An 11,934-nucleotide genomic window follows, 5' to 3' on the forward strand; every position below is an offset into this window, starting at 1 on the left:
CACTATGTATTTTCGGGTGAGCTCCGGACATACCACGACCCCGACCAGAATAATCCGGTTAGTGAAAATGAACAATATTTATTTTTATTCGGTATCAAAATAATTGTATTTTGTTCATTAATTTTATTATTTTAATGAAAGAAGGAAAGAGTTTGTAATTGATCTTTTGACGTGCTTGAAGCTCTCCGATTGGAGAGCGTGATGACGCAGTTGGCGCATGCGTGCAGCAGTTAGAGCGCACACGTGGATCATGAAGCCCTCAGCAGCAGACGAGCAAGTTCCTCTCGATCATTCTCAGGTACTGAATTATTGTTTTAATGCGACACTTAAGTTCATGATGTTATAGATTATATGTGACTGTGTAGATGTTTGCGTAATTTTGTTATAAACAGCGCAAAAGCGATCTAGTTATTTCAGTTTAAACTTGGTGTCATGTGGTAGCTAGCTTGCTAACCAGCACTGTGTGGCATAATAGAAAATAGAGACTTTCTGATTGGTTTTAAATATGTAATTGCTTTGATTACATTCTTTTTGTAACAAGATTTGATGTCATCTGAAAGCAATATATAATTATTTGTACTAGGAAACCGTTTACTGTTTGTAAGAATGTAGAAGTCCTTCCATTGACGCACCTAACCAAAAAAATGGAGTGATGAACCGTAATTATTATGTTAATAAATATAAAACCCTTTAAAAACAATTAGAAGAAAATTCCAGACCTTTAATATACAATTTCCAACCTTAGTGTCAGATCTTGGTCACCATTTTCCTGCAAAACTGTCGTACACACAAGTCACCATGCTTTTATACGTACCAGTTTAACACAGCCACTGGTCAAGAGCACAACAAAGTCTGGACTTCTGCACCACAGCGTCCTTTAAAGTTCTTTATTTCTGATCATGTGTCTAATTGTGACTGTGGGTAATGGGACTGGAGGTTTGGGAGCAGTGGTCAGAGAACAGGGTTAGCAGTTGTAAGGGTCTGGGTTAAGGGCCTTGCTCAAGAGCCTAAGTGGCTGCATGGCAGAGCTGGGATTTGAACCCACAACCAGTGTGATTGAAAGCCCAATGCTCTAACCACAACCAGTCAGCTCAAAAGCAGCTTTTTCTCATCATCACTTTTTTGAACTCGTCATTACAGTAAAAGATCTTATGCTTACTATATTATTTTCTTATAATATTCATCAGTTCACAAGGTTATATCAAACACAGTCTTGGACAATTTTGTATCTCCAGTTCACCTCACTTGCATGTCTTTGGACTGTGGGAGGAAACCGGAGCACCTGGAGGAAACCCACACAGACATGGGGAGAACATGCAAACTCCACACAGAAAGGACCTGGACCACCCCACCTGGGGGTCAAACCCAGGACCTTCAGTTCTCTCTCTCTCTCTCTCTCTCTCTCTCTCTCTCTCTCTCTCTCTCTCTCTCTCTCTCTTCACATGATTTGGCACTTGAATTTAAGTTTAGATGGTAAAATTCCAAACCGTTCGCAGCTAATAATGACCTGTAGATCAGTCTGTTTGTAATTTCAAGTTAATGTGAGATGCTTTGCACTATTTTATTACACTGTTAAGTTACTGTAGTTCAACCAGCTTCTATTTACAGTGGTGTGTGCGTATATGAGGCATGTGTGGTGAACATGCTCATTTTTACCAACAGAAACAGCAAAGCTCCCTTGTAGTTGGTGCATTACTGTGATTTGCTTTGCTAGAAAGAGCAAACTGTATTAATGTATATACTTCTCTGGATTGTAGGTAAAGAAAGCAGTGCAGGCATTGCTTGCTTATCTGAAGAGCACATCATCCCAGAAACAACTCCTCAATGAGAGTCAACAAATTGGTCTTCTCTTCACGCAATGGAAGATCCCCAAACAAGAACAGACCATTCGCATGTATGCTATATTTTTACACAGCGTTTCAGACCTTGTGTGCTTTTAATCGACCGTAAACAAAAAAGTCATTGTTTGTATACGTCTGTATTAATAAACGTTCTGTTTATTCCCCCAGCCCGTTGCCTCACGCGATCCGTAATGAGTCTGTTGATTACTGCCTGTTTACACGAGACGAACCCAACATGACTGCAGACCAGACTGAAAGGTTCTACAAGAAATTACTTACACAGATAGGAGTCAACCACATTCCTGAGGTATGTTGTTTCATCTGTGATGGGAAATCTCAGCTATTTATGCACTCCTGCAAACCCAGTTCTCTTGGTTTCTGTGGTGAATTTGGGTTAAAGTAGTGCTAAAGTAATTCAGAGTGTATCCAGACGAGTTTCTGCCTCTGTTGGAACTTGTCCCTACAACCTTTGAAACAATTGTCATGCGTTTTTGAGTTGTTGTGTGATTTTCTACATGCAAGAAATTAAAGGTTTTTCAATAGTCCTTAATTGCCCCTGTCCCAGTTGAAGTTGACCAGACAAAACATGAAATATATTGGGTTCATACTGTTTGTAATGGAATAAGTCATTTTAAATGTAAAACTCTGAATTTTAAATTTATTTCCATTTTCCATACAGTCCCAACTTTTTCTGATTTGGGGTTTAACATTTTATAAAACACTGGTCTGTATAAATGTTTGACTGCACCAAATACTTAAGACTTCTGTAATAGAATTTTAGGAAGAATGTTAATTTATTATTCCATATAAATGTATCAGTTATTGTTTGTGCTGTGTTACATATGATGTTGCTACAGAAACGGTACATTGCTTACAAATAAATGTAGTAAAAATCATCATGTGAGCAGTGGTAGCTCAGCAGTTGAGATACTGGACTAGTAAATGGACTTGTTAATCCAATTCATTCAAATCATTCTCCAGGCCACCTGAGGAGGATGGATGTCTTTGCTGAGTCTGGTTTCTCTCAAGGTTTTTTTACTGTAATTTTTTAAAAGCATTTTCTCCCGAGTTTAGCAAGTCCAATCTTGACCCAATTGCGTTATGCTTCCTCTCTACTGGTGCTGATCTCCGCCCCGATTGAGGAGAGCAAACTGACCCCCCGACACGTGTGCAGTAGCCAACTGCATTTTTTTCACCTGCATGAGGCGATATATGCAGATCAACTTTGTGTATGAAGAGCCACACCCTGAGCAGCATTATTCCTCAACTCTGTGCGGGCGCCATCAATCAGCCAGCAGAGGTCGTAATTGCATCAGTTATGAGGTCCCAGCTCCGGCTTACCCACCCTGTATGAACTACAGCCAATCGTACATATAGCCGCCCAGCCAGATGGCAGAGCTAAGATTCGATGTTTTACTGTAATTTTAAGGGAGTTTTTTCATGCCACTGTTGACCTTGACTTGCTTAATGGGTTTTTTTGGTCTGTTCGTCTTGAATGCTGTAAAAAAACTGTCCTTAAAAAAAAAAAAATGCTATGCACATAAATTTGACTTGAATTTGTAATTAGAGGGTGACTGGTTCAAGCCCCACCACTGCCAGGTTGCCAATGCTGTGCCCTTTGGATTAAAGTGTCTGCTAAATGCCATAAATGTTAACTTTGTGTTCTTTTTGTTAGGTGATTTCATTTAAAACACTGAAGACGGAGTATAAGACGTTTGAATCAAAGAGGAGACTGCTCGGCAACTTTGAAATCTTTCTGGCAGATGCCCGAATTCGTCGCCGCTTACCCTCCCACGTTGGGAAGCATTTTTATGAGCGGAAAAAGTACGTTAAGTCTTGCTTGAATTGAGTTTTTATTCTAGACATCTCTGTCAAGCTTAAAAATGTCTGTCCTGTATCTGATAACATAATATGTCCTATTAAGTAAAATAATAAAATAAAAAAAATAATAATAATTTTGTCCCATATCCTATTTTATTTGAATTAAGAATTTGTTTTCTTGCTGTCTGCACCAGGGCTCCTCTATCTGTGGACCTGACCAGCAAACATTTAGCCAGAGATCTGGAGCGTCTTGTTCAGGGCACGACCCTCAACATCACAAAGAAAGGATCCTGCTGGTAAATCCACTGTTTTCTGTCTTCTCTGAACTAAGAGCACTACAGCAAACTCTGCCCAGCTTGGTTGGTGCTGGGTCAGGGTCAATATGGTGCCAGAGTAACTCGGAGTGTATCCAGATGAGCCTGTCTATCCTGCGGAGCTTGTCCCTACAACCTCTGATACATGATCATTCAGAGATTTTAGCTCTTTTTTAAGAGCCCTGTTAAAGAATCAGTAAGTGATTTGTGTTTTGTTTTGCTAGCATGGCGCGTGTAGCTCACTCAGACATGACAGCAGATGAGATTGTTGAAAACATCGTCACAGCAGTTAAGACCATTTCATCAAAGTTACGTATGGTGAGTATGGGTAATTTATGACCAAAGATTTAGTAAGAAAGAATCGTTTAATCCATGAATGTAGATAGGTGTTGTGATGCATGTTGGTCTTTTAATTTCCATTTTGTATTTAAACAGACTGCTAAAAGCATCAAAACAATCCACTTGAAAAGTCAGACGTCTGTGGCTCTTCCCATCTACACGTCTAATCTCAGTCATCTCACACTGCTGGAGGAGGAACTGAATAAAACCAGATTAGCAAAGGTAATTCTTTCTCTCCACAGTTCACATGAAATCTGCAGCTTTCAACAGCTGGTCTTATCACAGATGCTGGATCAGCCACACCAGAGTAACCCAACACCTGATAAAAGAATAAAACCCACCAACCTGTGAGATCTGCCAAACACCCGTTACAATAAAACACATTTTAATAGAATGCCTCAAATACACAAAGGAAAGAGAACAAGTACACATGCCTGAAACCATAAAAGAAACTCATACACAAGACAACACAAGAACCGCTTTAACCTACCTTGCAACTATAACAATGAAAATGACAATATAAAATTTACTTAAACATAAAGACAAGATAAAATAAACAGACAAACATAATTTTTTTTGCCATTAAATGACACATGTTAAATATGGCACTAAAACCCAAATAAATATCACACGTGTGATTAAAGCCTGAGAATCCAAATAACCAACGATAGTAGCCAATATAATTTTTAAGGTCAAAATGTAATACACTGATCATTTTACTGAATGTACATTTGTTAGTGACCTAAATTATGTAAAACAATCACCCTAAAAAATCAGCCAAGCCGAATGAACATGTAACATCTTAGGGTTGCATCACTTAGGAGGGACGGTGATCTATTACACTAGCCCACATTGTCAGAGGGGTGGGGGGTGGCCGAAGTTCTGCGATGGATTGGCGTTCTGTCCAGGATGTTTGTGCCTTACACCCATTATTTCCTGGTAAAACTGGACCCACCACGAACCTGATCAAGATAAAGTGATTAACATAAATGAAATAGGGAAGTAAACAGCCAGTAGTGTGGGTGCTGCACAGCTCCAGTGTTCTGAAGTATGTGGGTTTTATTCAGGCCTTCAGTCACCATTTGAGAAGATTTAAGAAGTTTTTTTGGATGTGTTTGGTTGGGGTTCCTAATGGTCAAAGCTGCCAGTAGGTAGATTGACTCCTGCATTGCTTCTAGAGATGAATGGGTGGAAGTGTAGTGCCCTGTATTGGGTTAATGTTTTGTTTAGTGTCTGTACCTGCTGTTTTCAGATAGGCTCTGGATCCAGTCAAACGTCCATCCATTTAATGAAGATTTTAATGGATTAAGACTAATTAAGAATTATTTACTAGTTTTATACATCAATTTTCTCATTTCTGCATTTTTTAAGTGTTTTTTTATATTGCATTTTATGTACATTGAGATTTCATTGGGTTACACTGGGTAAAAATCATAATATAAATTGTATATATAATAAAAAATATTGATAAGCCAGAACTTAAATCTCTCACTGGAAATGTATGCTTGTTGCCTAGACGGCTGCTTTATCTGCCTGTGTGGTTTTAGAGTAAATAAAAACTGTTCTACATTAACCTCATTATTATTGTAATTATTGTTAATAATTATATTATTTTTAACTTACAGGCAGAGAAAAAGAAAACTGAGAAATCAAACATAAAGCAAAAGAAGGAGAGTGTTAAAGATGTAGTTCAGAAAGAAGTTGAGCAGGAGGAGGAAGAGGAAATACCACAGTTAGTGCCTATTGAGTTGCCAAGCAAAAAGCCTAAACTGGAGGTCAGTGCGGCACACCACTGTCACATTTATTTGGTTTTAATGCATGTATAATTACAAAGTTATTAATTAAATAACTTTGTTCTGTTTATAAGTACAGTGTGGAAGACGTGTGTTCATTTAAACTATATATCTACACCGGAACTTTGCTCGTTATCCCTCACTGTGTTCATAGTCGTCTCTCTATTATCTCCTTCATACTGTTTTGATTGATCTAGAGTACTTGATGTAATGTCATGCAAATATTAAAACATTGTTTTATTTTCTTTTGGTTTTGTTTTGATAGGTTCCATCTAAAATGAAAAAGAAGGTGCCCAAGCCAGCTGCAGCCAAACAAGTACAGAAGAAATTGGTCAAAAAGGCACCGAAAGGCCAAACACAGAAACGGAAGAAAGTGTCTGCCTAAAATAACATGTATGGATGGTTCACCAGGGGTTTTCTCACATCCATTATAGCCTGTCCTAATCAGTGCAGAGACAAGGACTTGTAAAGAAGACACCCCTGCTTTTGGTTATACCTACCATGTGGCCAATATGTAGATTTAAGGCAAATAAATATTATTCAGTTACTGTGTGTTTGTGACTATGATGTTTTATGCAGATTTTACTCTTGACCTGTCGTGTCTATAGTTTATTTCTCACAGCGGATTGTTTTTTAACGTTGGTAAAACTTTGTGTTGGTTTAGTGGTTGTATGTGATGCCGGCTGAAGCCTCTGGGCTGTTGGTCCAGCTGCTGTTTGCTTTCTCATGTTGACGGCAGCCTATTAAGGACTGTCAGTCTAAACATCTTGTGTACATTTAATAATTCATATTAAACAACCAAATGTTAAAAGCAAACTGGGAAATAAAATTAATAATGTTAAGATTGTATCAGTGTTGGTAGAACAGTGGGAAAAGCTTTAGTACCATATTAGATTTGCATAAATGTTATCATTACAAGGGAGGATGATGTTATTTGCTCGGTTTGGCTGTCAAAGCCCTCCCTCACTAATTACAGTGAGTACAGTATGAAGTAAATACAGACATATATATATATACACTTGCAGTGCTCACTTCAGAGGGTTAGCACAAGGGCAGCTGCTTTTAAGAGGATTTTAAGGGGACGTTTTCCAAAGTTGAATAATACAACAGGTAAGCTGTTTAGTCTTGTTTCTGAACATCATAAACTGTTTTCATACATTTAAAATAATGCATTTTCATGGCTTTTTTAATATGCCAGGCATTTGCAGGGTTTCTTCAAGATGTCTTCCAGGCTTGAGATTCAGACCAATGTGAGAACAGTAGCCCTAGTTCAGAATCCTTTGTGGGACCCCGTACCTGCAGATCCTCCAGTCTGGACTTACTACCACAAACCCATCATCATCATGGTAATCGGAGCACTGGTGTTATCTATCGGGGTCGTGTTGTACCTGCTTGGTATATATGAGGTAACCAGTGTGCCACATGCTATGGGACCTGGGTGTCTGTCGTTTGGCTTCATGTTCATCATTCTTGCGTTGGTGTGGCTGCCCATTATCAAAGACAAAGTGAGGCGTAAAGGGCTCAAGCTGCGCCACAGATCATCTATTATGGAGCAATTGTGACTGAATCAAACGACGGCATGCCAGTAATTTATGTAGGATGTATTAAATGTACGGTATATAGTAGTGAAGTACTGTGTAACTGTTTAATATTTACCAGATTTATTGACTGAAGTTCACTAACAAGAACAGCTTCATATTTATGCATTTATATTAAATCCAGTTATTTCTATATGCTTTACCCTGTGCACACAAAAATGAAGAGAAAGCATGTAATAGCCAGTCCAACTACTGGCATATAGTTGAGAGTTGGGTTTAAACTGCAGCACCCAATTAGGCAGTAATTAGAGGTAAAATTTAAACTCCACTTCTTAAAGTTTTTGATACACAACTGATGGCTGAGAACCAATAAGGATTATTTTTATTACACTGTAAAAAATAAACCCAAATTATGTGTGTGCTTTGATAATGTCAGCAATCCTTCCATAAGTACTGATGATCTGGGTTGGTTTGATTTAGTTTAGGATGCTGTGACTTTCATTTGCTGAGGTCTTCTAGATTTTGTAAAAAAAGAAATTAGGCAACATGTGAGTGAGTGAGGAAATGAGCGGGTGGGGTTCCTGTGCCCCAATGTCAACACTGAGTACAAGGACGAAATACCCTGGACAAGACACCAAGTCATTGCAGGGCTTTGGCTATCAAAACATATTCAATCATGTCTGTGTAGACACCAGTAGCATCACTGGGATTCAAACCTAGATCACTGCAGTTGTAGACTAGCATAGTATTTGTGTTAAGTAATACCATTTCAATTTATAAGACAAATCTAAATGACACTGAATTAAAAATTGAATTGCAAAATTTGCATATCCTATTTTAAACCTTAAAATGTCACTGAATAAAATTCAACTAAAAGAGTCCAGATGTTCTAGCTGTTTATGGGGCGGCACGGTGACTCAGTGGGTAGCACTGTCGCCTCACAGCAAGAAGGTCCTGGGTTCGATCCCCAGGTGGGGCGGTCCGGGTCCTTTCTGTGTGGAGTTTGCATGTTCTCCCAATGTCTGTGTGGGTTACCTCTGGGAACTCCGGTTTCCTCCCACAGTCCAAAGATGTGCAAGTAAGAATTGGAGATACTAAATTGTCCATGACTGTGTTTGACATTAAAAACTTGTGAACTGTTGAACCTTGTGTAACGAGTAACTACTACTAACTAGTTTCTGTCATGAATGTAAGCAAAGTGTAAAACTTGACATTAAAATCCTAATAAACAAACAAATCTAGCTGCTTATTGAAATAAGGCCTATATTGCACAGTTTATTAAAATTTCAACATTTGCTCTATGCTTCTATTACAGTTTTATGCACAATTGCTTTAAAAATGTTTAGTTGATTTCTAAATAAGAATACCTTTATTGGCTTAAAATAACTGGAATCACATTCTTGGTAGTGGACTTCAGTATCTTTTCCTTTTTTAGACATTTGTAGTATGTACAGCTATAATCTACCTGTAAAATAATCTTACATGTTGGAGATACTATGAAGCAAGATAAAGGTGTAATTTGTTCAGCCAGTTCTTGCCAAAGCTTTATCCCGTTTACTGTACTTTGACCTGCTCGTGGACGTCATGTTTCCCTCAGCGTGCCTACATGGTGCACAGCTAACATCTGTGTGGCTCAATCTACCTAATAAGTCGGAAATATTGTCGTCACCATAATGGAGAAGAGTGCTCAGGGAATCGGGCGTTGTAAGTTTGCATTTTGGTTTGCTGTCGGCCACGTCATTTTAGGTCTCCTGATCCTCTTATCCGGTGTGTTTTGGAATGTCTTTTTCAACGACCTTCTGATTTACATTGGAGCTGTGATCATTTTTCTCAGCCTTATCTGGTGGGTGTTTTGGTACACTGGGAACATCGAGGTGCCTCCTGCAGAGCTGGATACAGACACTGCTTTTTATAAAAGGACTAAGGGAGTTTCTGGCGTGGTCCGGAAAGTGTCAGACCGTCTTTCAAATGGACTTAGAAACTCCTTCAGGAAAAAGAGGAAAGCTAGTGCCCCTGGGAGAAACTCACATCTTAATAACAGCAACAGCACAGACATCTGCATGATCTCCTACATGAACTCACAGCCTGTGGGCATTTCAAACAACCTGAACAGAGAACCGTTATCTGTTTAATCCACAGGTAAACTAATCATATTTTGTACAATGCTGGGTTAAATACCTTTGCACTGTTTGAAATGCTAAGTTGAATGGTACTGATTGGTTGTAATACTCACCTCTTTCCACAGCAGAGTGAAGACCACGGCATCAGGGCAGCTACATCTGATAGCTGTCAAGCAAGCACTTGTTTTGAATAATGATGTAGCTATAGATATGTTTCTAATGTTATTACTGTTGTTTTACTGCTGTACATGTATGATACTGTGTGAATTCTATTTAACTTGACATTAAATAATATAATATATTAAATAAATCTGTGTATTCCAGTATTCCATTGTAGTGCCATTCAATTTAATTAAAATGAAATAGAAATACAGTGTATAAAACACCTCAGATAAAGTGAGTTAGATAAAAATTCTAGTTAAAAGGTCATAAACAGAGTGATTAGTGTAGTGGAGTTCATGTCTCTAGATAAACTTTTACTTGCAGCTTGAAAAGCCCTTCACTTGCTCTGTTGGACTTTTGTCCAAAATAATTCATTAGAAACTCTAGAAAATTTATACAGTGGTACCTTGTTACTCAACGTCCCCTAAACTCAAAATCTTTGAAACTCAACGCCCTTCGTCGAGAAATTTGTACCTTTAAACTCAACGTTTTCCTTAAACTCATTGTGTTCAATTTGTTTTTTTAAAAATTATTTATTTAATTTTAAATTAACCATAAACAGTCTTTGTTCAGCGCTCAGCTTGAGCGGTGCAGTAATACATCATCAAAGTGTGCATATGAGACAAAACTGCATTTGTGTGGAATAACCGTCAGATTCACTCTGAAAGCTCCACATGTATCTGTGTTTATCTGGATTTTCCTCCTGTTTCACTTTTAAACTTGTGTTGCAGCTCGGGGTTCTGAGAAATGGTAAGAATCAGCTTATTATTTCAGTGTTGTTTATATTATATTTGTGTTATTTTCAGTGTATAATTGTCAAAAACAACCCCATTATTTTAGATTAGTCCACGGGACCATGAAACTCATTAACAGGTTTCTCATACATCCTTATGGGAAAAAAATACCTTGAAACTCAACGTCTTTTAAACTTAATGCCACTCCCAGAACCAATTGACGTTAAGTTTCAAGGTACCACTGTATATTACTCAACCATTTCACACTCCTCCCTCTATTGTAAATTAAACTAACCCCATTTCCAGAGAAGTTGGGACGTTTTGTAAATTGAAAATTGTGAATTCTTAATTCTCTTGAATCTTTATTTAACTGACAAAAGTAGAAAAATAATTTAAAGTGGTAGTGGTAGCTCAGTGGTAGCTCAGTGGTTAAGATACTGGACTATCATAAGATTGTCGGTTCAAGCCTCACCACCACTCTTGGGCCCCTGCGCAAGATCCTTAACCCTCAATTGCTTTAACTGTATTCAGTCATAATTGTAAGTTGCTTTCGATAAAAACGTCTGCTAAATGCTGAAAATATAAAATGTTTTCATTGATCAATCCCATTTAATTTTATAAATAGAAACAATAGTAGAATTTGCTTCAACACACTCAAAAAAGTTGGGACAGAGCAACGTTTAGCTCTGTGTTCTATCCCTTTCCCTATTAATGAGACTTTTAAATGGTTTGGGAACTGAGGACACCAATTGTTGCGGTTTTGCAAGTGGATTTTTTCTCCAATCCTGCTTGATACAAGATTTCAGCTGCTCAGCAGTCAGTGGTCATTGTTGTCTGATTCTCCTCTTAATGATGCACCACACAGTTTTAATAGGAAACAGATCTGGACTGCAGGCAGGGCAGTCTAGCACACACACATGGTTGTAACTCATACAGAATGAGGCCGGGCATTGTTTCACTTAAATAACTATGAAAAAAATTTTCCCAGGATAAAACATTCGCCACATGCAAATCACCATTGCTGTGGCCACTGATGCACCACCATACCACGACAGGTGTTGGATTTTGCTGATAACAGTATGGACGGTCCTTTTCAGCTTTGATGTCCAGCGTTGATGTCCAGTTCTCTTGAAAACAAGCTGAAACGTGAACTTATTAGACCACATCACACATTTCAACTGTTGTTCAGTTAATCTAAGAGGAGCTCGTTTATATATAGAATTGCAATACGGCTTTATTTTGTGTAACAGAGTTTCAGATTGCATTTAAAAA

The 11,934-nt window shown here is 38.2% G+C and overlaps 1 protein-coding gene and 2 non-coding genes across 3 annotated transcripts; all 3 read left to right on the forward strand.

The window, feature by feature from the left end:
- The first annotated feature begins 231 nt into the window (after positions 1 to 231).
- Positions 232 to 6,655, forward strand: rsl1d1 (ribosomal L1 domain containing 1). The gene is made up of 9 exons (XM_063003150.1): positions 232 to 298; positions 1,758 to 1,894; positions 2,010 to 2,148; positions 3,517 to 3,665; positions 3,857 to 3,958; positions 4,201 to 4,294; positions 4,412 to 4,537; positions 5,941 to 6,090; positions 6,374 to 6,655. Exons 1-9 carry the CDS (start codon positions 251 to 253, stop codon positions 6,491 to 6,493), a joined length of 1,065 nt encoding a protein of 354 aa, XP_062859220.1. The 5' UTR covers positions 232 to 250; the 3' UTR covers positions 6,494 to 6,655.
- On the forward strand, positions 2,190 to 2,321 carry LOC134322180 (small nucleolar RNA SNORA55). The gene has a single exon (XR_010013962.1). It is a non-coding gene; the product is annotated as a small nucleolar RNA SNORA55 (small nucleolar RNA).
- On the forward strand, positions 3,995 to 4,125 carry LOC134322181 (small nucleolar RNA SNORA55). The gene has a single exon (XR_010013963.1). It is a non-coding gene; the product is annotated as a small nucleolar RNA SNORA55 (small nucleolar RNA).
- Positions 6,656 to 11,934: the final 5,279 nt, after the last annotated feature.

Source organism: Trichomycterus rosablanca, chromosome 10 (assembly GCF_030014385.1).
Source record: "Trichomycterus rosablanca isolate fTriRos1 chromosome 10, fTriRos1.hap1, whole genome shotgun sequence".
NCBI classification, from domain to species: Eukaryota; Metazoa; Chordata; class Actinopteri; order Siluriformes; family Trichomycteridae; genus Trichomycterus; species Trichomycterus rosablanca.

Coding starts and splice junctions, on each gene's coding strand:
- rsl1d1 (XM_063003150.1), top strand. CDS start 251: ATGAAGCCCTCAGCAGCAGACGAGCAAGTTCCTCTCGATCATTCTCAG. Junction 299..1,757: donor TTCCTCTCGATCATTCTCAG/GTACTGAATTAT, acceptor TCTGGATTGTAG/GTAAAGAAAGCAGTGCAGGC. Junction 4,538..5,940: donor ATAAAACCAGATTAGCAAAG/GTAATTCTTTCT, acceptor TTTAACTTACAG/GCAGAGAAAAAGAAAACTGA.